Here is a 25,067-nt window from a genome sequence, read left to right as displayed (position 1 = left end):
TCTGGGCCATTAGCTCCCAACCTAAATAAAGGGTGGGTGAGCCTAGAATCTACAAAAATTAAGTAGCTTAACTATTCTGCCCAACAGCCACCCAGTGCAGCCTCTAGGCAGACAGTACTTGAGCCCAGAAGAGCTCCCTAAGGCCAAAACAGGAAATCTGATGCCTGGAGCAAATGCAGAAATGACGATGGGGACACAGGAGGGAGAGGATTTGAGGCTCAGAGTTTTAATTTAGATCAGACCAAAACACTCTTCCAATGGCCTCTTTCTGCTTTTATCATTATTTCTTCGGTCTTCTTTATTTTCCTTTTTGTTGTCTGTCTTTTCACTTTTCTCTGTCTTTTCAACTTTAGCAAACCTCTTCTAACTCTCCACCTGTCCCAGAAATTGATTCTTTCTATTCAAATGCCTAATAATTTTCGAGATATTCGTTTGATCCCTATCTTCTTTTGTTGTTGGCAAAATACACTCATCTCAGCAGAGGTCAGAGGAGACCTTGAACAGACCAATGAATACTTACTGTTGATCTCTTCGTTTTAGGAGCCTTCTGCATACTTCGCAAGCTTTAAACCTATACCTAGAGTAAGAAAGACACCCCAGCCCCGCAAAAGACCACTTCTCCGCGTAGCTCAACTCCACTTCCTCACAAATAAAGCCTAACTTTTCTAACTATCCTTGTAAGACTTTGGAATAATCCACTTGTTTAGGAGATGGGGACGAGTGTCTGTAAGTTCACCTCTAATCGGACTTAGATCCCTATTATCTTAAGTCAGCACGAAATTCATAGCGCTGTGATTTTTGGCTCATGTAAGGGATTCGACTCAAATACTTCCGTACTCGCTTCCCTTTTCCTTACTTCCTCACCGACACCCCTCCACGCTCGGGGTCACATGGACCAGCCCGATCGCCCCGCCCCGTCCCGCGCGCAGGCGGGGGCTGGTCCCGCTCAGCCTGGTGGCGGGAAAGGCAGCGGTCCAGGTCCTGGGAGCCGCTGTCTCCGCGGGGATCCTGAAGCCCGGCGGGGAGCGAGTGAGTGAGTCTGTGGGCGAGAGGGCTTTAAGCGAACAGGGTCCCTTCGAAGCCGCGGGGGCACTTTTGCGAGGCGCGGAATCCCCTTTCCCGCCGCCCGGTTTAAAGGCAGGGGGCGGGGCGCGCGCTCTGGGTGCGCACGCGCGGCTCCCCACCGTGCGTCCTCTGGGTGCCGCCGCGTTTCCGTCTCGCCTGGGACGCGCCCTCGTCCTCGCGCGGAGGTGGGGCCGTGATAGAAAGTGATAGAAAGGGGCTTGGAACCCCTAAAGTAAGACAGGGTTCCCGGGCATTTCCACTTCGAAACTCCCCATCCAGTTCAGACCCGAAAAAATCAGATGTGCCTGGTGGTCAGCAGGAGCCGGCATTCACTGGTCGCTTGACTTAAATCTTGGGTTTTTATAAAGTGGATTTCTCATTCCCTTCCCTCCTTTCCCTTGGGTGTAAAACTTAAAGGAGGATACAGCCTCTGCTTGGGTTTGTTAGCTGGACCATCAGTCGTTAATTAAGCTCCTTCCCTTAAGTCTCAATTCTTTACTCGGCCCTTCGTGCTGCCATTTATGTAATTACTTTTATAAAGTCAACCTAGTCATTTCAGATTAAATTTAAAAGAGCATTTTGGCCGCCCACGGTCAGATTTGAATCCTTAGGTGGGTGTCCCTGGGCTTTGGCAGTCTGACCCTGACCCTGTCAGCTCATTTTCTCAACCACCCTAACAATTTTCTCTGTCTTTCGCACTTAACTCTCAGCCTGATGAAAAGAGGGTGTCCGCATTGTGCTCTTTCATGCTTCCCTACCTATGCTCCTGCTGTTCCCTCTCCTTGAAGTTCTTGCCACTTCTCTGCCAAATGAACTCTTTCAGGACCGAGCTCATCTGTCCCTCTGAAAACCTCTATTTACAGCCCTCCTAGGCCAAAATAGTCACTTCTTCCTTTGTGTCCCTGGAGTATTTTACTATTATTATGATTCCATGTATTGTCAGTGGCACTTATACAACTGAGTAAAAGGTTACTGAGCCCCTAACATGTGCTGTGCACTGTGCTGGGTACCAGGTGGGCAGAGATGAAGAGAACAGAATTCCTACCCTTAAGGAACTGGAAGGAAGAACACATGTAAACGAGCCCTCTGCAGTTACAGGTGGCAAAGAAGTCTGCCCAGGCTTCCTTACTCTTCTTACTCGGAACTCTCTTTTTAAGTTTATCTACTTTAACAGCTTGACACACCATCTTACATCCGGTTGCCTCCAAATCTCCAGCCCCAACCTCCTCTCCCTTTACTTGGAGACTTAACTACTTCAGTTTAGAAAGCATTAATTAAACACATACATTGTGCTGGTCACAGGATTCATGACTTCAAGGAATTTATATTTTAGTGCGTTTGTTAACAGGGATTGAGTTAGAATCACCCAAGGAGTGTTTTCAAAGCACACTCGTCCAAGCCCCACTCCCTGTAAATTCTGATTCAGTCACTAGACTCTGAAAATTCAGAGGTAAATAAGAAACAGATCCTTCAGGGAATCTAAGGGTAATGGAGGGACACAGACATTTTAAACCACCTGTTCAAGTATTATGAACAACATGAGCTGTAAATGCCATGTGAAAGCCTGTTTATAGCACGGAGTAACACGAAAGAGAGAGAGGTAGCTTCTGTGTGGAGAAATCAGGAGGAAGTGCCATTTGAGCAGCCTTAAAAGATGAGTGACTAGACTCTAGATGGATGAGAGAAGGGCATTCCGGACAAAGAAGTGTCTTGAAGGTAACCAGCAGGCAGATCATGAAGGACTTTGTATTGTAGGCACTGGGGCCACTGAAACTTCAGTTTCCTATAGTAGTGCATGCTAATGGTAAACAATTCAAATAACGCTGAAGAGAAAGATAAACATTTCTCCTAACCTAGGCCCCCCAGTTCTCCCCAGAGACAATTATTTTGTGTTTCTTATGTAGCCATTGAAGGGTTTTAAGCAGTGTGGTTAAATGGCCAGATCTGGTTACCATACTGTGAGTAGATCTAAGGGAACAAGACTGGACACAGGGAAGGAGGGTAGGAAGCAGCAGAGTAAACTAAGCACGAGATAGTCAGGACCTGAAGTAAGTCAGTAGCAATCGGATGGACAGGGGCCAGATAGAAGAGCTTAAGGAAATAGAATTAGCTTGAGTTAATGACTCAAGGTATTTAGGATGACTTCTAGGTTTCTTATGTGAATAACTGAGTACATCGTGTCAGTCCCTGAGAAGTTCACAGCAGAAGCCAAGACAACTTGGGGGAAAGATGTGCCATTTTGGACATGTCGAGTGTGACGTATCTTTGAGATGTAGAGATGTAGATGGAGAATGTTCTTCATTAGTGTAACATGTAGGATTGGTGCCGTGAGAGTTCAAAGGGGCAAGAGATACAGATTTGCTGGCTAATGGCTCAGAAATGGTAGTTCAAGACATGGGAGTGCATTAGTTTGCCAAAGGAGGCTGTGTAGAGTGAGACAGGAAGAGGACTAAAGATGCAAGCCTAAGGAGCATCATCACTGACGGAGGAGAGGAGGAGCAGCCAATATGGGGTCTAGAAAAGGTTTTGTTTTATATTGGGTTTTCCCACCTCCTCAGATGGAACATGTGGGAATGAAGCCAGTATAAAGAGGAAGTTGGAAACAAACGTGAAATGAAGAACCGACTGAGGAATGGGAAGTGGTTGATCAGTCACATATAGGAGGACTTAGATTAGAAGCAAAAAGGTCACCGTGGGCATTTGAAATCTGTATGTTTTTAGGCTTGAATGGAGAGAGTTGAGAGAGTTCATGTCATGATCCCAGCTGTTCCTGAGAGAAAGGGGCCAAAGACATCAGCTGAGAGATGTGGGAAGCAGTGAAGTAAAGAGGTTTGAGGGTAACAGTGAACATAGGAAACAGCTGTTCCTTGGGAAGGAGAAGAGGGAGGGGACCAGGAATACTCGAGATTTACTGGGCCAGGCTGAGGGTCCTGCTCAGGATGGCGACTGTACATTTGTTGTGTATCATTATGCAGGGTTGTTTGGTTTCCTCCAGCAAATCTGAGTCTAGATTTGAATCCAAGAGTCTAGAAAGCAGATGACTGCATTGATCTGAGGGTGGGATCTTTTGTAAAACGAATGCAGTGAAAGGAAAAAGGATTGAGACTTCACAGAGTGATGTGTAGTGATACAGTAGTAGGATATGTGATCCTACTTATGCACCCTCAGTTTGATCATTTTGTTTTTCAGCTCAGAAATCTTCAGTTAGTTCCTGGTTTAAATTCTAAGTCCTTGAATTGATAGACAAAGACAAGGTTTTCCTGTAAAGCTGGTTCCAACCTCCTTTTTCATTGCTTTTCTATGAGACTCCTCTGTTCGCAGTTGCTCCCTCCCTGCTTTTGCTCTGGCAATTCTCTGCCTAAATTCCCCTCCTCTTCCCAGCTGCCTGAACCCTATGCAGCCTTCAAAGGCCCAGTTCTAGTCACAATTCCTCCCACAAAACCTCATTGGCCACTTTAACCTAAAAAGAGCCCCAGTTTTTCAGAATTGTTTTCAATACACTTAATTAGAGCTTGTACTGACTTGTCTTTTACATTGTTTCTTCTATATTAGGTGGGTTTTATTTCTGCAACTAAATTCCTAAATTTCTGTAGTACTGCAGCCACTGCACATGCCCAACCCTGACTTTTGCAGAAAAGGTTCTCCATAAGCACTTCTTAGTGACTGAGTATAGAGTCCAGTAGATGGAGAGGAAATTAATATTTTGAGAGTTCTTTGTGCTCAGCACTCAGTAAAGTGTTTGATATCAGTGCTTTTCAAACTTTCTTGGTGAAGGCCAGGTAGGGTTTTTTCCCTCAAGCTGTTGCAGGCCAGTAGTTTTTTTTCTTTCTTTTTTTTTTTTCCCAGCCTTATTGTGATATAATAGACATATAAAGTGCTTTTCTAAAAACACTTTTGTAAAATAGTAGAATAGTATTACTAGAAAAATTGAATTACTAGAAAAATAACAAAAAAGATACAGAATATAGACTTTTTAAATTTTAGATTGAACAACAACTCTGTCAAGTTGCTATAAGATGTTCTAAATGTGTATGCTTTGTTTCTGTATTTATCTTGGTGCAGACTGCCAACAGCTTGTGGACTGGCAGCAGGCATCAGATGACACTGGGTAGCACTGACTTCCACGGCCTCATTTGAACCTCTCCACTTATTTTTCTCAATGTACCAATGAGGAAACTGAGGTTTAGGTCAAGCCACATGCTCAAGATCACCAACTTAGTACTGGACAGACCTGGAGTTCAAATGCCAAATGTCATTATGTTCACACTAGTGATTCTCAAAGCTGGTTCTCAGAGCAGGGTTGGTTTGGGGTAGAGTTTTTTGTTTGGTTTTATTTTGTTTTCAAGAAGTGAATTAGTTTTCTATTTTGAATTGCAAGTGTATTTCATATTCCACCCTTGACTTTCCTTTGGTTCTTGCATTTTGAAGCCTGTAAGTATTAATTTCAGATGCATATTACTTCATCTCAACTGCTTAGTACTTAGTTGAGTGGGAGAAGTAACTAACATCCCTTTTAAACGTCCAGGTCTGCTTTGTCTAAGGCATTTAACAAAGTTCTCATCTGTACATGATGAAATGTGAAACTACAATGTAGTGAGTTTTTTCACAAAATCACATTTATGAAACTTAAAGGACTGTACTTTATCCTGGGATTTTGTCCTTAGTTTTTTTTTTTTTTTCATGTTTTAAATACTGAAAACAAAATGTATAGTAATTGAGTGTTTTTTTTATAATAGTTATATTGAGATACAACTCACATACCATAAAATTCGTGCTTTTAAAAGTATACAGTTCAGAGTTGTGCTACCATTGCCACTGTCTAATCTTAGAACAGTTCCATCTCCCCCCAAACCCCCACACCTCCCTCCTAGCAGTCATTCCGCATTCCCTCCTTCCCCTAGTCCCTGGCAGCCAGTAGTCTACTTTCTGTTCCCATGGATTCACTTATTCTGGACATTTCATATAAATGGAATCATACATTATATGACATTTTGTGTCTGGTTTCTTTCACAGAACGTAATGTTTTCAAGTTTCATCCATACTGTAGCATGTATCAGTACTTCATTCCTTTTTATTGTCAAATAATATTCCATTGTGTGGATATACCACTTTTTGTTTATCCATTCATCAGTTGATGGACATTGGGGTTTTCCACATTTTGGCTATTATAAATAATTCTGCTGTGAACATTTGTGTGCAAGTTTTTGTGGACATATGTTTCATTTCTCACAGATGTATACATTAGGAGTGGAATTGCTGGGTCATATGGTAATTCTATGTTTAACATTTTGAGAAACTGCCGAACTATTTTCCGTAGCAGCTGCATCATTTTATAGTCCTACCAGCAATGTATGAGGTTTGTGTGTCTATGTTGTTATTGTTGTTTTTAAGTGTCCTTATGTTACAAAATGTAAAGATTATACAACCTTATGTTGGGTCTCTCTAAATTGAAAAACAAATTAAAGACCCACCTATGAAATCTAGAAGCTTGGGAACCGCTACATTACACCAGTCTGTATTTAAAAACAAAGCCAAGAGAACAAAACAAAAAACCTAACCAGGAGTTTATCAATGAAAAAAAAAAAAGAGAGAAAATTTCTTTTTTTCTTTTCTGTTGTTTCTTTGGCAAGCCAGAATGGCTGGTTTTCCTATTGTACCTTTTGTTCTTGGTCGAAGAAGTGGCATGGGAGCATTGTTTTCAAAGTAGAAAACTCAGGAAGTAGAATAAAGTGCTCTTATTAGAATAAAGAGAAATCGAAGGGTGTGCATATCTGTTCTGTCCCCTTATCTGGAAACAACACATGTGATTTCTCCTTTTCCACCTTGTAGGAGGAAAGAATTTGATGGAGGTAATTATAGTGAGATCTACTCTCATGTCTGTGCATCAGGATTAATCTTTGATGTTCACAGAAATAACAAGGGTTTCCATGCTGATTTACTGTGGGAGATAAAAAGCACAAAAATGAATGACTGGGGAAGGTGACCAAAGGAGAACTGTAGGTTTTGAGAGAAGAGATGAGGTTTCTGCGTCTCTGTGCATAGAAGCAGAGAATGGTAATAACTCTCAGTCCACTAGTTCACCTGCCCCATTATTTCTTCCCCGCACCGGTTGTTAATCTATTTTGTTTGTTTGTTTGTTTGTTTGTTTATACTATTATTGACATATAGTCAGTTTACAATGTTGTGTCAATTTCTCATGTACAGCGTAATGCTTCGGTTATATATGAACATACGTATATTCATTTTCATATTCTTTTTCACCGTAAGTTACTACAAGATATTGAATAGAGTTCCCTGTGCTATACAGTATAGACTTGTGGTTTATCTATTTTATATATATTAGTTTGAGATTTGTCCTATTTATTTCTGAAGGAGAGTTGGGAAGGAGACCTTTGGGCTAAGAAAGGGTTTGGGAGGGAAAAACCTGGGATTATAGCCTTGGCTACCTTTTGTGTTTTTATTGAAGAGTAACATTTCACCAAAAGAATTAAAAACAATGAATACCTCTATTTTAAAATACAAGATGTATTTTAACTGTTAGTTTCCAAGATCCTTCATCTGCTTCAGATCATTCACGTTTTTATGAGTTGTTATTGGAAACATTCTACTTTATGTGAGCTTTTTCAATTTAATAGGCCTTTGAATTTTAGTTTTCATAGTTAGTTTTTAAATGATATATACTTTATTGATATTCCGGTATTTTCCTAGCTGTTCTCCGGATTTAGTATATCTGGGTTGTCTCTAGGGCTTTACCATTAAAGAGAACTTGTCTATAAATATCTTATGGGGGTGCTTATTCTTTCTGAGCCTCTGTTTCTTCATCTGTAAAATGGAGATGATTGTACCTCTCAGTTAGGACTTGTGAGTTTCAAAGTGTAATAATGCTGTGACGGCGTTTTATAAACTAGAGTGCACTAGGAATAGATGTTATTCTTGTTTTTGTACAAATGATTTCCTTTCTTTTAAAAATTATTTTCTTGGGTTATATTCCCTAAAATGGGCTCACTGATTCAAATAGTACAACCCAGGATAATCTGTTGATTCAAAACTATTTTATTCAGCAAATATGTACTACATGCGCATGTATGCCAAGCTCAATTCTAGGCGTTGAGGAATGCAGCAATAAATAAAATAAAATGAAACCTTGCTCTCATGGAGCCTTCCTTTTGTTGGGCTAGTTTATGACTTATTATATAAATAGCATATAAACAGGTATATAAATCCATGAATCCTGGGGGTGGGGGATATAGCTCAGTGGTAGAGCACATGCTTGGCATGCATGAAGTCCTGAGTTCAATCCCCAGTGCCTCCATTGAGGGAAAAAAATAAAAATGAAAAATAAAATCTATGATTCCTAAGTGCCAGTCAGAGGAACAGTACTGGTCTATAGTAACATTTCTAGCAATCTGAAGTGAATGAGAAAGATAAGGACAATATATGGACGACTTTTTCATAAAGACTTGCTTATGCACCTTAAAGGGAAGGACATAACTGAATTTATATCATATATACTTTGTGTGTGTGTGTTAAACTCTTTCTTTTATGAAACAACTATGTTAATAGAGATTAGTGGGGGTTTTTTTCAAGTGTTAGTTTTTATTTTTAATATCCGTATCTTTAATATCCTTACCAATCAGGATAAGATGGTTTCCCCAATTTGGAGGGATACAGACTGTACATGAAATCATAAGTCATGGGAACCACTGATTTTCAACTTAACTTTATCTTATCTATCACAGTTTACAATGTGCTTATGAAGCTCAGTGGACTCCTACACTGTAATAACCATGTAAGGGAGGTGGTAGGGTGGGTTCTGTCAGTTCAGTTTCTCCAGGGAACAGGCACAGAGGTAGAACTAGGGATACAAGAGATTATTGAGGAGTATGCCCGTGGTAGATTAGCAAGGAGCAGGATGGGGGCAGGGACAGCCTCTAACCACAAGGTGGATCTGACAGTCTCAGCCAACCCAATGGGAAACTCTGAAGCAAGGATTGCCTGGTAGGAGTCCTTGTTGGACAGAAATGTCTAGTGCCCCCAAGCTTAGTCATTAACAGGGGGCTGTCCAGGAAGAGTCGGGCTGAGGTTCGTTCTGTCACCTAACTACATTCTTTGCAGCTAAATGGCAAGTTATTTCTTGAGAAATCTGAGCATACACCTCCATGGCTGCCACAGTATCCTTTCCCCCTTATTTTTCAGATGAAGAAACCAAGACTGACTTGGTGAAGAATAAATAGACAGGTAGATAAGTAGGCAGTGAAGCCAGGGCTTTGGCCCCCACCTTGCTACCATTCTTTCTACTACAACAAGTTGCATTTAACAGTTTTTACTGAATGTCTATCCTATTAAAGACATTCAGTGCACAAAGCAACATTTAGTAGAGGAGAAATGATGTATTCTGGGTAATTATAATGTAAAGAAGTAGTTCAGTGCTGGAGGAGGAAGGACATACGAAGTGATATGTGCTGTCAGATTCTATCCTGCTGTAGGCTATCAGGGAGGGCTTCCTGGAGACGTGGCATTGGAACTGGCTCTTGAAGGTCAGATAGGCTTAGAACTTTTGGAAGTTAAGGGAGGCTGGACCTTCTACAAGGAGGGAGCAAGGATTTGCAGAGCATGAGGGGCTCTGTGTCTTGGAATGTGTATGTTTATGTTCCTGGGTAGGGGGGCTAGATATAGCCAGAGGAGGCAGCTGAGCCGTGGGTCCAAGAGGAAGTGATGAGTTGGATGGGATGTGTGATGTAGAGAGAAGACAAATAATCAGAGTATAAGTGGTCTAGAAGAGGAGGATAAGGCCAGACAGACTAGGTGAGTAGCTTCTAGTTAACTGCATGAAAAGAGAGTGAACTGTAAGTTTTCAGTCCTTGTCTGATTTTTTTCATAGTGTGTTTCCACCAGTGAGGGCTGGAACTCCTGTTTAGAGCTCTTTTATTCTAGTTCTAATGAATAGACCCAAGACTGCCAGCTTGGCTTGTGTAAACCCAGCTTGCCTGGGAGCTTTACAATAGAGGTTATCTGGCTCATTTCTTCCTCTACTTTGCCTGTTGCTCTCTGGTTTTGTCAAAACTGCAGAGGATTAGAACCTGAAGTCCTAGATCTCTTACCCCACCTCTTCCCTTCTCACATCTGCAAGGACTGCTGCTTCCCTATCTCCTTTCCCCTCCTGCTTTCATTTCAGTAGCCAGGTAACAGGTAGCTGTTATGTTACCCACCTGGGTTCTTGGACTCTTTTAAGAGGCCAGAAGAGACGTTCAGGCAAGGCTTTATTGGGAACAAAAATAAGTAATTGGTACCGTTGCTTGCTCCCTGAGGAGGGGTAGGCTGCTCCCTTAGATGGAGTGAGGGTAGGGATGGATCGGTGGGTCAGGCCAGAGGGGTGGCCTAGGTGGTCTGCCCACCGCCTTGGTGGGGCTGTGTGCAGGGATCATGCGCTGAACTCTGCTTTTGCTCCTGGCAACTCAGAAGTGGCATTTGGGTTTTGGCCTTTTTCTGTCTTGTTCATAATTTGCTCCAACTGCACGTATGTGCAGTTACTTTTTAGTCCCTCATAGGTTCTTTGTATTCTGTTGCTCCAGGACATGTTTGTCCAGGTGCAAGCATTACAGTAAAGGGTCCCAGGTCCCAGCCTATCTCATTACCACCTCTCGTTGTTTTTACTTTCCGGGTAAAGTGACGTGTTGGAAGCAGAGGTTTGAGTGCTCCGCTGGGGTCAATTTTACAAACATTGAATCTTTGCTTAGAATTGATCCACTATGGTTGAGGCAAGATACAGGGGGAGGCAAGCTGGGAGGACTGAATGGGGTTATCTTTCCAGACATGGCTTTGTCCGCGTTGTTAGAAGACCTTACCTTTCGCACTTTTGAGTGTCAGTGTGATGCTGTGCTTTAGTTTGAGGAGGGTGTGCTGGCTCAGCGTCTCTACAGACAGCTCTGTCTGTCAGTTTCGTAGGCTGCCACTTAGAGCAGTCAGGGAAGCCCTTTAGTGTGTGTGTGTGTGTACACACCAGTGGCCTGTCTGGAAAAGCTAGATGCATTTTGAGGAAAGTCAGAGATCTCACATACTGCACCCACCTCACTGGTGCCCAGATCTCAGGGTTTCCAGGTCCCATGAGAACGGGCAGCGAAAGGAAGTCTCCCTTCAGTTTTCCTGGTCATTCAGTGAGTGTTTTACTGGCTCACTGTCGTTGGGCTGAGCAGTCAGAAGGATAAGCCCTGAGTGAGGGTAGAGGGGTAGCAGGCAGCCTAGAGAAGTGGCCCCGTTACATAAATGCAGCGAGATGACATCAGGCATTAAACCCTGGCCCTTTGGACATGACCCATTTCCTGTGGGGGAACAGGGGTGGAGTCAGGGGCTAGAGGAAGGTATGGAACAGGGAAAGAAAGATGATCTTAGAGGAAGCTGCCACGCGCTGAGACCAGTGCAGATAAATGTGCTAAAGGGACAAGATTGATAGATACTCTTGGTTTTCCACAGGAGCAGGATGGTGAGTGTAGCATGTGTGTGTGTGAGAGAGAGAGAGAGAGAAACAGAGAGACTAGTGCCAAGTTTTGAAACATCCAGGATTCTGGATCTATGCCTAGTTAATTATCGGATAAGGGGTTGGGGATCTTAATCAAAAGAGCATGCTTTAGAGAAGGAAGATGATTCTTCTGGGGAGAAGGGCAAGGAGTTTAGCCAGTTGCTGTTTGCTTCTTTTTCTCATGCATTCTGTTAGAAGCTGGCTGCTACTAAGATCACCAAAATTTAAGAGTAACTTCAGGGAGGAGAGTGAAGGAATTTTCTCTACACGTCCTCAGCGCCTCAGAAGCCTCAGGGCTCCTGGATCAGATCCTCAGTGCAGTCACTGTACAGTTAGAGCTGGGTTTTCTCGATTCTCATGGCACAGAAGAGCTGTAACTATGAAAGTAGAGGGACTGGGTCTGGCAGTTTTAAGGGAGAGGGAAGCTAATTCCCCTCTTCCTCCAAAAGGCTGCAGAGCTTCCCCAGGGGAAGGTCTCCGAGGTGACACCTTTCGCCACCCAGCCTTTCTTTCTACTGGGGGGCTCTCTTGGCTCTGAAACAGACTTTCTACAGTTTCAGACCCAAATTAGAAGATGGGGCAGGTGCTTAATTCTTAGGCTTGGAGCTGCCTTGGGTTTTGTTTTTTGTTTTTTTCTTTTCTTTAAAAAAATTTTTTTATAGTTCTTTATTTTTATTTTTATTGGAGGTACTGGGGATTGAACCCACGACCTTCTGCATGCTAAGCATACGGTCTACCACTGAGCTGTACCCTCCTCCGACCCAGAGCCTCCTTGGTTTTGATACGGTAGAAGCCTAAACTTAAAGCTTCCCCTGGGACTGAGGACAGCACTTTTGGTTCTGACAAAACTAAAGCCTTTGAGGGTCTTGTTCAGAAAACTCTGAGCATTAGGGCCCTGCCTGTTCCCCTCTCCCTTTTATGGAGAGGACCTTACATTTGTTATCTTTCCTTGTCTCTGCAGGCCTCATCGTTTCTGTCTCCCTTGCTCTACCTGCCTTACCTGTCGGCTGGCCCACTGATGTATGGACTTTGTACACGATGAACTGTGAACTCCTAGCCACGTGTAGTGCCCTTGGGTACTTGGAGGGGGACACATACCACAAGGAGCCGGATTGCTTGGGTAAATACCTTTTTGAGGAAACAGGTTTTTAAAAAAAAAAAAAAACTTGCTTGAGTCGAGGTGTTTTGAATTTCTCAAGCCATGGGTGTGAAAAGCAAGTGGGCCTGGGTGAGGTTCCTTCTAGGGTTCCGTGTAAGTGTTTATTCTGTCCCTGAAGAGAGTGTGAAGGATTTGATCCGCTACTTGAAGCACGAGGACGAGACGCGAGATGTGCGGCAGCAGCTGGGGGCCGCGCAGATCCTGCAGAGCGACCTTCTGCCCATCCTTACCCAGCACCGCCGGGACAAGCCTCTCTTTGATGCCGTTATCAGGTTGATTCCCCAGCCTTTTAACTTTTACCACATTCCAGCCTTTGGCATTTGTGCCTGGTGAGAAAACTTAACAACATCTCCCTCCTTCGTTGCCTCCCCAGGCTGATGGTGAACTTGACACAGCCAGCCCTGCTCTGTTTTGGCAGCGTGCCCAAGGAGCCCAGCTTCCGGCACCACTTTCTGCAGGTGCTCGCGTACCTGCAGGCCTACAAAGAGGTGCGGTTTTCCTTCAGAGTCCCTGGGGCAGCACTTGGGGGTGGTGGGGAAGGAGTGGGTTGGGACTACTTAAGACCCATCCCCCTATTTCATAGGCCTTTGCCAGTGAGAAGGCTTTTGGAGTCCTCAGTGAAACCTTGTATGAGCTGCTGCAGCTGGTGAGTCTCCACCTCATAGGATCCCAGGGGACAGAGCCCCAGGCCGGGCACTGTCAGGACATACTGAGTTTGCAGATATGGTCCCAGGCCTTGGAGATAACATTGTCCAATCCATTGTCTCTGCTGCCTCAGGACAGCTAGAACTCTACTTTCTTTCTTCTTAATTCTGATTCTCTTCTGTGCCTCTGTCCCCCAGTCAGGGTAGGTGGCGCCCGCCTTCCGTAGGGAGCCTCTTCCTCTAACTCTTCCTCTTACTAGGGCTGGGAGGAACGGCAGGAGGAGGACAACTTGCTGATTGAGCGGATCCTGCTGCTGGTCAGAAATATTCTCCATGTCCCAGCCGACCTCGATCAGGAGAAGGTGATCTTGGGTTGTCCGGGTTCTTGTACTTGGTTAGGTCCAGCTGCCCCTTTTTCTCCGTTCTGTCCTCTTACAAGTCTGGGAGAACTTTGATCAAGGAATGAGTTGGAGAACTTCATGGAAGGCCGTAGAACTGAATGACCTCCCTCTTTCCCCTCACCCCTCACCGCTCAGAGGATCGATGATGATGCCAGTGTCCACGATCGGCTTCTCTGGGCGGTCCACCTCAGTGGCCTGGACGACCTGCTCCTCTTCCTGGCCAGCTCACCTGCGGAGCAGCAGTGGAGCCTACATGTGCTGGAGGTCATCTCCCTTATGTTCCGCGATCAGGTAAGACCCTGTCCTGTTGCTCCAGTCCCTTCCCCCATGTCGTTTTCTGCTACGCGTCCAGAATTGCTCTTGTGTCATGACTGAATTATCTGGGGAAGGCAGGTGACAGGTAGAGTTGCCATGTCTTAAATACAGTGTCCCATCAACAGTGCTATTTTGTTCACTCTTCCTGTCCCCACTAGGAATGAACTCACAATAAGGAATGACTGTCCTTCTGACTCTCCCCTCCTTGTCCCACATGTAGCACCCTGAGCAGCTGGCAGGGGTAGGGCAGGGACGCTTAGCTCAGGAGCGGAGCACAGATGTGGCAGAACTGGCGGTGCTGCGCCAGCGCGAGATGGCAGAGAAGAGGACTCGGGCCCTTCAGCGAGGCAACAGGTGAGCGGCGGGGAGCTGCTCTACCAGTGTTCCCATTCCTGCGCTACTGGGAGTGCTGGGGCTTGGGCCAAGTGCAGACAGTGGTGGCCGGAGAGCATTCTGCAGTTACAGCGTGCTCTGATGTGTTGGTGAGAGAGAGTAGGGACGGAGCTTCAAGAACATTGAGGAATCACTCTGGACCTTTTTTTCTCTGCAGGCATTCTCGATTTGGGGGCTCCTACATTGTCCAGGGCTTGAAGTCCATTGGGGAGAGGGACCTCATCTTTCACAAAGGTCTCCACAATGTGAGTATGTGCCCGTTGCGGGTGGGAACATTGTGGAGTGGGGGCCCTGTGAAAGGTAAGCATCTCTGGAGTAAAGCTTCTCTGTTCTTGGGCTTAGAAAGCTGGAGACTAGGAGAAATAGAGCCTTTGGCATTATTGTCTTTACCTATATCTTCACTTAGTACCAGAGGGCAGAGGGAGAGCACTTTCTGTGAGTTTCTTCTGAGAAAACTGCAGTACCAGGGACGTGGGAAGAGCTGCAGGGGAGGGTGGTGGTTAGGAGTAATTCTAATCCCCTCAACCCACACCCCCAGCTCCAAAACTATAGTTCTGATCTGGGAAAGCAGCCCCGACGGGTGCCCAAACGTCGCCAGGCTGCCCGGGAGCTGTCTGTCCAGCGCCGCTCTGCCCTCAATGTGAGACTCTTCCTCAAAGACTTCTGCTCTGAGTTCCTGGAGAACTGTTATAACCGGCTCATGGGCTCGGTGAAGGTGAGAGCCTAGGGAGGATGGAGTAGGGAGGGGATGGGGCCGGCCGTGGGTAAGAGGGGCAAGCTGGGGAGGGGCCGACAGGAAGCTGACCATGGAGTGTGGACTAGTAGGCAGGAAGGGCACCCCTGAGAGATGCTGTCGGGGTCAGGATGGAGTGGGTTATCGGTAATGAAAAAAGGGCTCTAGAGAAATTGCCCCAGAGGAAGGGGAAGGGGATGGGGGGAGAACAAGAGAAGGATGAAAATAGTGGGTCCTAGAATATTGTTACTGTGGTGTCCGGGGTCCACCCGGTCATCATAGGACAGCGGGAAGTTGGAAGCCCTGAGGTCATAGAATGGTCTGTTTTTCCTGGACGTTAGGACCACCTGCTTCGGGAAAAGGCCCAGCAGCACGACGAGACCTACTACATGTGGGCCTTGGCCTTCTTCATGGCCTTCAACCGAGCTGCCTCCTTCCGGCCAGGTCTGGTTTCTGAGACCCTCAGTGTCCGCACCTTCCACTTCATTGAGCAGAACCTCACCAACTACTATGAGATGATGCTGACTGACCGCAAGGAAGCTGCCTCCTGGGCACGCCGGTGAGTGGGAGGAGAACTGGGGTTAGAGCGGATGTCTTGGCCAGGCTGGGAATCTGAATACCTGAATTTTGGGTGGTACTGCCTTCCCTCTTTCAGGTTGAAGGTGTTCAGGCTGGGGAGCGAGGACTGGTTGAGTCATTCAGTTTTTGATGAAACAGTTTGAGGAGGGGAAGGTGTAGAAGAATGATGCTGTTTCCATGAGCCAAGGTCCTAAGTTGTCTTCATTTCACCTCTGTCCCTCTCACAGGATGCACCTGGCTCTGAAGGCCTATCAGGAGCTGCTGGCCACAGTGAATGAGATGGACGTGTCCCCAGACGAGGCTGTGAGGGAGAGCAGCCGCATCCTTAAGAGTGAGGCCCCAGCCTGGCCTCTAATCCACCTCCCCCGCTTCTCCACCCGAATCCCACTCTTCCCAGCCCCAGCTTCGCCCATCTCTCCTTTGCCCAAACTTTCCAGGCCAGTCCTTCCATTCCTTTCTCTTTCCCATTTCTAGACAACATTTTCTATGTGATGGAGTACCGAGAACTCTTCCTGGCACTCTTTCGAAAGTTTGACGAGAGATACCAGCCCCGCTCTTTCCTTTGTGACCTGGTGGAAACCACCCACCTCTTCCTCAAGATGCTGGAGCGGTTCTGTCGGAGCCGTGGGAACCTGATGGTGCAGGTACTGGGCAGCCCAGGGTGTGGAAAGAGCTGGGAGGAAAAGGTCCAGGACGGGGGTTCTCACATTTTCTGTAGCTTAAGCTGATCTGTGAGAACTACCCTGAACTGAGGGCAAGCGTTTCCGTGGTGTTGCCAGTGTGAGTCTGCCTTGTGAGTTTCCTTCTCCCGTTAGGTGAATCCCTGATCTACCATAAATGTCTTAATTCATTCAGGAACATTTATTAAGCACCTGCTCTGTGCTAAGCACATAGACTCTGAGGGTTCATAATTTTAGAATTTAGTAATTAAGCTGTGATATTTCTAGATTATACTTAAGAAGTACTGTAGTGAGATGGAAAGAGCCTTAAATTAAAAGTCAGAAGGTCTGGGATCTTGCCCTGTGTCAGTTATTGTTAGAATAACTCAAGCTGCTTAGGTCAGCCTCCAGATCTTTTAAGTTGGTTGCAATATCTATCCATGAGCCTGAAATGAAATAATAAATGAAAAGTCTGGGGCCACCTCAAGGAATTTGTATCCTGGAGACACAGGGACTCTGCTTTGTAAAAATATTCCTATAATTCTATTTGCTACAGCTTAAAATCTGGTCAGAGCTGGACTTGAAAAGGGCTGTAGTACCAATGAGACTTTGCTAAAAGTTCTTTTTACACTCAGGGCTCTGTTGTATTATCAGTACTAATGGATGCTGTCATTTATTGAGTGTTTACTTTGTCACAGGTGTTATGCTAAGGTTTTCCTGTAAGTCTCACTGCACTAGGACACATACATGAGTGGTTAAGCAACTTGTCCAGGGTCTTATTGGTAAATAGCTAGCGTCAGCACTTACATCCTGATCTGCCTGACTCTGGAGTTCATGCTCCTGATCTTTGGTGTGTTTATAAGTTCCTTGAATTGAGCATGAAGCTTATTAAGGGCCTGATAGCCCATGCTGTTTGTTCACAGAGAAGACTGGTTCACAGCCTTGGCTTAGGGGAGCAGGGCTGGAGTATTGACTCATTCTCCTGTTTTTCAGGAGAAAAAAATCATGGTTTACATTTGCAGAGTGCTTTGCATTTTACAAAGCCTTTTCACGTAGAATTTCTTGTCCTCCTAGCAGATCTGTTCATTCTGTAGACTTTTGCTTAAGATAGCACTGCTTTGGGGAAAACTCTGGCCCCCAGGAAATGAGCCAAGTGCTTTTCCTTTTAGGCTCAGTCACGTTCTTGGTCTTATCCACACTGCGGTGTCATTTGCTTGTGTGCTTACCTGTCTCTCCTCTAGTAGACCACAAGCACCTCAAGGGCAAGGAAATGTGTGTTCACCGTTGCCTTCCTGCTGCCATCGAGCAGAACATAGCGGTCACACTGTGAATGTCTAGTTAATTCAGACATCTAGTTAATTAATTATTAGAGAAGACATGGATAGGAAAAAGGCCTCTCTAGCTCTCCTGCCATTCCAACACAGCTCTCTCTCCATAGAACAAGAGAAAGAAGAGAAAGAAGAAAAAGAAAGTCCCAGACCAGTCCGTTGCTTCTGGTATGGTCCCCTGCAGCCCAGGGGAGCTGGAGGCTGTGTGGCCGTCCCTGGCCGAGCAGCTACAGTGCTGTGCCCAGGTACGTAGCTGCGGAAACCCTGTCTTTCTTGAGGGTAGTGCTCCGGGCAGGCTGTCTGGGTCCCCCCAAGCTCCTCCCTGCACTGTTCCCACAGCTTTAATAATCCCTCTCTAGGATCCTAAGCTCAGTTTGGACTCTATGGTTCCCTTTGATGCGGCCTCAGAGGTGCCAGTGGAAGAGCAGCGGGCAGAAGCCATGGTGCAGATCCAAGATTGTCTCCTGGCTGGCCAGGCCCCCCAGGCCCTGGGCCTCCTTAGGTCTGCCCGGTAAGAACCCTGCTTACCCATCCTCCTGGATCCAGCCCCGGGGCTTTTAGGGGCAGGGGGAGGCTTTCTCTGTGGTACCGGGTTCTCTGTCTTCAAAAGGGAAGTTCCATCGGAAGTCCTGGGGCCCTGTACTGAGTCAAGTCCTGGCGAGTTTTGATTGGTTTATTGGGGAGGTTTATTGTTTGTTTTCATTTTACTTTTGAGAAATACCAGAAAGTACAGCTAATTGGGGGAAAAAATAAAGATAATTCTACAAGCCAAATATAGCCATCATTAACGTTGTTTTTGAGTTATCGTCCACAGTTTTTTTCCCCTCTGTGTTATATATACAGACACATATACCTTCTTTCACAAAATCAAAATATTGCAATACTGATTAATTTTTTCACTTCTCGAACATTGTGAGCATCATTTCGCATCAGATATAATTCTGCAATTGTTAATGCTTTTGAAACACCATCGTGTTGAGGGGAGGATATAGCTCAAGTGGTAGAGCACATGCTTAGTGTGCACAAGGTCCTGGGTTCAATCCCTGATACCTCCTCTAGAAAGATAAGTAAATAAATAAACCTAAATGAAACACCATTGTGTGACTATGTACATCTGTTCAACTAAACATCAAGCATTTAGATTGTTTGCATTTTGTTCCTATATGGTTTTGATTGCAATGTAGCTTCTGAGGGGAAGTTTCCCTCCAGTCTTTTTCATCTTTGAGATAACCGTTCAATTCACATCCTCTTTCTGGCTAGAAAATAAAATAAGTCTAAATTTCTTCTCCCACTTCAAATTGTAACTCAGATTCCCTCTGGTGAAAGCCTTTTTTCTCCCTGTGCCCCAGGGAGGTGTGGCCAGAAGAAGATGTGTTTGGTTCTCAAGACATTTCCCCAGAGGAGGAGATCCAACTGCTGAAACAGATCCTCTGGGCCCAGCTTCCCCGTGAGTCTCCGTTTCCTTCGTGTCTCTCTCCCTCCAGCTCCTGTCTAGCCCTCGTCGCAGAGACCCAGTGAGCCCCATTCTTTCTGTAGGGCAGCAGGGCCTGGAGGAACAAGGGGTGGAGGAAGAAGAGGAGGAGGAGGAGGAGGACGAGGAAGAGTTGCAAGTGGTCCAGGTGTCAGAGAAAGAATTTAATTTTCTGGACTACCTGAAACGGTGTGGCCCGAGAGGACTGAGGTGGTGCCCGGGTGGAGACTGGGGCGGTGAGGGCGAGCAGTGTCTTTCTCATGCCGACGTCCCCTCCCTCCCTGCCTTGGTGCAGCTTTGCAAACTCAACTGTCGTCCGAGCCTACGTGCTGCTGCTGCGCAGCTACCAGCAGAACAGCGCCCACACCAACCACTGTGTCGTCAAGATGCTGCACCGGCTAGCCCACGATCTCAAAATGGAAGCCCTGCTTTTCCAGCTTTCCCTCTTCTGCCTCTTCAATCGTTTGCTTAACGACCCTGCTGCCGGGGCCTACAAAGTGAGGGGATACAAGGAATGGGGGTCTGGAGGTGTTGGGGGGCCTGGGATAAAGGGATAGTCTTCAGGAGATAAAGTGCACTGAGCGGTGCAAGGCTGAGAGATGAGCGTGGTGAGGAGGTGGGCAGGAGGGTTGAGGGGGCTGCAGGGGGAAGGGTAGAAGATCCTGAGCCAGGAAGGGGCTTGTAGGAACAGGTGTAGAGAAAATACCTGGAGGGCTGTGTTTATATTTAGGCCCCAGGCCTCACGGCAGCATCCCTCCCCTACAGGAGCTAGTGACTTTCGCCAAATACATCCTGGGCAAGTTCTTTGCATTGGCTGCCGTCAACCAGAAAGCCTTCGTGGAGCTGCTGTTCTGGAAGAACACGGCTGTGGTTCGAGAGATGACTGAGGGCTATGGCTCCTTGGATGGCGGGTGAGCTTGGGGATGGGGAAGGCTGGGGGGTGGGGGGGGTGGATGTGACAGTCCCAGAGTGTCAGAGCTGGAAGAGCTTGCAGATCAGTTAGTGTAACCTTTCTCTCCCTTTCACAGGTGAGAAAACAAGCCCTGAAGGTGAAATGCTTTACCTAAGGTCACGCAGGAGGGGAACTGGGATTGAGCCTACGTCTCCTGTCTACCCTTGTTTCCTTCTCCTTCATCAGCCTCCATGGGGTGGGGGTCAGTGGGGAGTGGGGTGGCCCCCTAGAGACAAGAGTGTATGTGCCCTGTCCCATGATGTGCTGGGAAACTGTAAGGATGCACAGAGATGTTTGTCATCTCTTCCTGAGCATCTCACTCCTCTCCTTCCACTCTTCTCTCTTTCCCATAATACTCCCGGTCCCTGCGGCGGTCAGGTTCCATAGGCCCAACCTGGAAAATCTTAGTTTGACTTTTGGGTGCTTAAGTGGAAGAGGAGTGAGAGGAAGGAAACACACGTTAGGCCTCTGCTAACGAGCTCCTTTGCAGTACCTGCATCATCCTTATTCCTTTTGGAACTGACCAGAGGGCGCCTTTGATCTCCTCTTTTGGGGCCAACAGCCTACATGCTGCCCTCCTTTCCCCGTTTAGATCCTCCAGTCGCAGACCCCCTGTGTGGAGCCCAGAGGAGGAGGCCCAGCTTCAGGAACTGTACCTTGCCCATAAGGATGTGGAAGGTGTGAGGCCTTGAGGTCTGAAGAGTAAGGAGGGCAGCCTGAGCTCTGGGACCCCCCTTCACTGCCTTACTCCTCCCCCCCCAGGACAGGATGTGGTGGACACCATCTTGGCACACCTGAAAACCGCTCCTCGGACACGCAAGCAGGTCATCCACCATCTGGTACGGCTGGGCCTGGCTGACAGCGTCAAGGACTTCCAAAGGTACAGGCCCATGCCCTGGGAGGAACTGAGATGGGGAACCCACCGTTCAGTCCCCGAGTCCCCTCTTCCCCGGATACCTCCCTAAACAGGAAAGGAACCCAGATTGTGCTGTGGACGGAAGATCAGGAGCTGGAGCTGCAGCGGCTCTTTGAGGAGTTCCAGGACTCTGATGGTAGGTGAGGTGGAAGCTCAGGGAGCTTCCGAGATGAGGGCCAGACTGTGCGTTTCTTCTCCTGCTGCTTCCTGTTCCCAGGGAAGGCTTGTCCTGTCCCTTCTGCCCACTTGCTCTATTTGTGATGTCGTTTTTGAGTGAACTGAGCCAGCCTTTCTCCACAGACCTCCAATTTCCTTTATTAATCCCTTTCCCCTGCTGCTCTTGGGCATTCACACTTCCCCTCTCTTTAGACGTCCTGGGTAATATCATGAGGAACATCACAGCCAAACGCTCACGGGCTCGAATCGTGGATAAACTGCTGGCTCTGGGGCTGGTGGCTGAGCGGCGGGAGCTGTACAAGAAACGCCGGAAGAAGTTGGCGCCCTCAGACTTGGTAACAGTCTTACCCTGGGTCTGCCAGCTGGGCCCACCCCACTGAAATGATCCTTACAAGTAGCCCCCCCAGTTCTTCCTGCCTCAGGATGCTCTGACCAGGTCTCCCAAGTGGGCGGTCAGGAACCAGAGGATTCCACCCAGTTCCTCATCTGGTCTCCTTTATTTATTTTACTCTCAATGAAATTTAGCCTCATGAAGAGGAGTCCCTGAACAATTTTTGCCAGGAAGATCTAGAAGAAGAGGAGAACCTGCCAGAGGAAGAGAGTGAAGAGGATGAAGAGAGGTGGAGGAGCTCAGAAGCAGAACAAGCCCAGGGTACCTCCAGCCTTTCAGCTCAAAACCTCGGGCAAAGCCTGCATCTGGAAGGTGAGGAGGGAAGTCGGAAAGGTTGGGAGAGACGTCTCCGGTGGCGGGGCTGGAAGTATGGGCCAGATACAGGTTTCCCTCTTTCCCATAGGCTTTTCTGCTCCCCTCCTGTGGCTCCAGAATTGCCTGATTCGAGCAGCAGATGATCGGGAGGAGGTTGGTAAGTGGATAAATGACGGTTTCAGGAGGACTGGAGGCTCCTGGAGACCTGGTTGTGAAATGGAGGACCAGTTCTTTCTTCACAGCTTCACCATGTGATTGTTGACCCCGTCCTAGGCTGCTCCCAGGCAATTCCATTGGTGCCACTGACGGAAGAAAATGAGGAAGCAATGGAAAATGAGCAGTTTCAGCAGCTGCTGCGAAAGCTAGGGGTTCGGCCTCCTGCCTCTGGGCAGGTAAATACACCAGTTAGTGCATCAGCCAAGCCCCGCTGGTGCTACTTCAAGATACACCTCCCACTCCTCCTCCTCATTTCCTGTCGTCTCTGACCGTGACTCCTGTAACAGCCGTCCTGCAAGTCTTCCTCCCTCCTGTCTTCCACTCTGCCCCCTGAGTTGTCTTTCTAAAATACAGCCTTGATTTTATCACTCTCCCGTCCAGAGCACTTGCTGGTCCCTGACTGTTTGCAGAGCAGAATTCACAGCCTCCAAGGGGCGTGCCTGGCCTTGGCCGACCTTTGCAGCCTCACAGCCATGCCACCCGCTCTCCTGCCTTACACTGTAGTCATCCTGGGCTAATTTCCATCCTCCAAACAGTAGGCCTTCTCATACCATCAAACAGTTGGCCTTTTCATACTATCAAACAGTTGATCATGCCAGTCCCTCAGCTGGAAGGCTCCAACTGCAGACACGCGGTGACATGCACGTCACCCGTCTTCCTGATGAACTTGCACCCAGAGTCAGTTCAAGAGTCAGTTCAGTCATCACCTCCTCAGAGAAGCGGTTTCTATTACTCTTTCAGCCCCTGAAGCAGAAGTACAGTTGCCTCTGGGTTTCCAAGGAGGGGATTGGTTCCAAGACCCACTGCAAATACTGAAATTCACTGATGCTCATCTCTTTTATAAAATGACATAATATTTGCATATAACCTATGCATATCATCTGTAGATTATTCATAATGCCTAACACAATGTAAATGCTATGTAAATAGCTGCCAGTGTACAGCAAATTCCAGTTTTGCTTTTTGGGACTTTTTGGAATGGTTTTTTGTGAATATTTTTGAACCACTTGGTTGAATCCGTGGGTGTGGAACCCATGGATATGGAGGACCGACTGTAGTCACTTTGGTGGCTGGAATTTGTTCATTCCCATAGTATAGCCCCAATCCTGTGGTCTTACAGTACATTGGTTCTTTCTCCCATTAGATTGTGAGTTCCTTGGGAGCGAGGATCAAATCCGACTTAGGAGATCCCCAGGGGCCATTATTCATTTACTTATATAATTGAAAACTATATTTACTGGGAACCTCCTGATGTATCAGGCACTGTGCTCAACACTGGGCATATGCTGGAAAAATAAGCAATAAGTAGAGTTCACAACCCTTGTGGAGCTTCACCAGTGTAAGCTCATGTTTATTCAGTGAGTAATATCAAAATCTGGTGAACCAGAGGCTGCTCCTTTCCCACCACTCTCATTTTCAACTTCTTTGCCCCCGTAGGAAACCTTCTGGCGAATTCCAGCCAAGCTGAGTCCCACCCAGCTCCGGAGGGTGGCAGCTTCTTTGAGACAGCCAGAGGAGGAGGAAATGCTTCAGCCTGGACTAGAATCCAAGGTCCCTGGAGAGCAAGGCCCAGAGGAGGAGCACCAACAGGAGCACCGAGCACAAGCTCTGCGGGCCCTCCTGTTAGCCCGGAAAAAGAAAGCAGGCCTGGTGTCCCCGGAGGGTAATAGCAGGACCACTCTTGTATTGAGTGCTTACTACGTGCCAGCCGTGTGAATCAAGAGGGCTGATAAGAGTATTTTGAGTCTATGAGGACCTAGTTCCCTAATTTTATTCCTCCTGTGGTCATTTCAGAGGAGGGGACTGATGATGGGAAAGAGCAGCTGAAAGTGGCATCCAGGAAGAGACAACTGCTGGACAGTGATGAGGAACAGGAGGAAGATGAGGACAGGAGCCCAGGTAGAGCGTCTGGTCGGACCTGCTTTCTCCTCTACCCTCTAGCACTCCTCTCTCCAGTCCTGAAGATAAATGCTACCATCCCCCTTCTCCCTTAACATGTTTAGGTAACCTCTCTCTTCTTACCCCTGACATTCCCACAGCACCAGAGTTGGGAGCTCCAGGAATCAAAAAGAAGAAGCGGTTTCAAATTGAGGATGAAGATGAGAGTGACTGAGGAGCCAGGAGCCTGGGGGAAGAGATAGATCTGTTTTCGGGTGGTGAATTTAAATCTGAGTTTGGAGGGTGGTACAGGATCCAGAAATTCCTCTTACTGGACAGAAACAGTGGAGTCCTGGGCTTGCCTATCGATTTACAGTCCAAGAAGTTCAGGCAACAGTGTTGGCTTCCTGTATAGTCACTTCTTCTTCTCCCAGTTTTATCAGTGGGCCTCAAGAGTTCTCTGGAGACTTACTCCTCTTCTCATTTCTTTGAGTTAATAGCACCCCTTAGCAAATGAGAGGAGTGAGTGAAATATAGAAGGCACCTTGGACCCCTCTTACCAGTCTGTTCCTTGTGGCTTTCAGCTGGAGGTGGGTCACAGCACCAAATGGGGAGTTCTGTGACATGACGGATGAGGTGTAGGACCATCTTTGAAGGGCACCAGATGCTCCCATCCTCATTTTCTTTCCTGTGATCACCCTCTAGACACCAGATTGAGCCCAGTTCCTGCATTTGAAGTAGAATTGGGATGCATTACTCTCCAGATGATGAGTGTGTTTGGTTTATATTTGGTATTGATTTAAACATGTAAAATTAAAAGTTGCCCATGTTGATCCGACTTGCCAATCTGTCTAAGTACCCCAGCTCTCCACCCGTTACGTTCATGGAAGAACTTTTAACTACTAGGGTTAAAAGAGACTTAACCAGCCTTCCCTTTTCTCCCACTTCCCTATAGAAGA

At 46.8% G+C, this 25,067-nt stretch overlaps 1 protein-coding gene across 3 annotated transcripts; it reads left to right on the top strand.

Moving 5' to 3' along the window:
- Nucleotides 1-916: 916 nt before the first annotated feature.
- On the top strand, nt 917-24,946 carry LOC102525020 (timeless circadian regulator). 3 transcript variants are annotated; one of them, XM_006218589.3, is made up of 29 exons: nt 917-1,029; nt 12,543-12,701; nt 12,859-13,012; nt 13,114-13,228; nt 13,324-13,386; nt 13,645-13,746; nt 13,921-14,076; nt 14,321-14,454; nt 14,651-14,738; nt 15,032-15,208; nt 15,568-15,785; nt 16,033-16,136; nt 16,280-16,449; nt 17,903-18,037; nt 18,152-18,303; nt 19,142-19,239; nt 19,329-19,452; nt 19,559-19,760; nt 20,029-20,174; nt 20,808-20,893; nt 20,978-21,095; nt 21,185-21,267; nt 21,501-21,643; nt 21,834-22,011; nt 22,103-22,171; nt 22,288-22,406; nt 23,668-23,893; nt 24,025-24,129; nt 24,270-24,946. In XM_006218589.3, exons 2-29 carry the CDS (start codon nt 12,620-12,622, stop codon nt 24,341-24,343), a joined length of 3,621 nt encoding a protein of 1,206 aa, XP_006218651.3. In that variant the 5' UTR covers nt 917-1,029; nt 12,543-12,619; the 3' UTR covers nt 24,344-24,946. The 3 variants fall into 3 exon arrangements, with proteins under 3 accessions (XP_006218651.3, XP_072828720.1, XP_072828721.1); XM_072972619.1 differs by having other exon boundaries at nt 19,329-19,473; XM_072972620.1 differs by having other exon boundaries at nt 931-1,033; nt 19,329-19,473.
- The last annotated feature ends 121 nt before the right edge of the window (nt 24,947-25,067 follow it).

Source organism: Vicugna pacos, chromosome 12 (assembly GCF_048564905.1).
Source record: "Vicugna pacos chromosome 12, VicPac4, whole genome shotgun sequence".
Lineage (NCBI taxonomy): Eukaryota > Metazoa > Chordata > Mammalia > Artiodactyla > Camelidae > Vicugna > Vicugna pacos.
The sequence above is the reverse complement of the archived record's forward strand: the minus strand, read 5'-3'. Positions and strand labels throughout refer to the sequence as shown.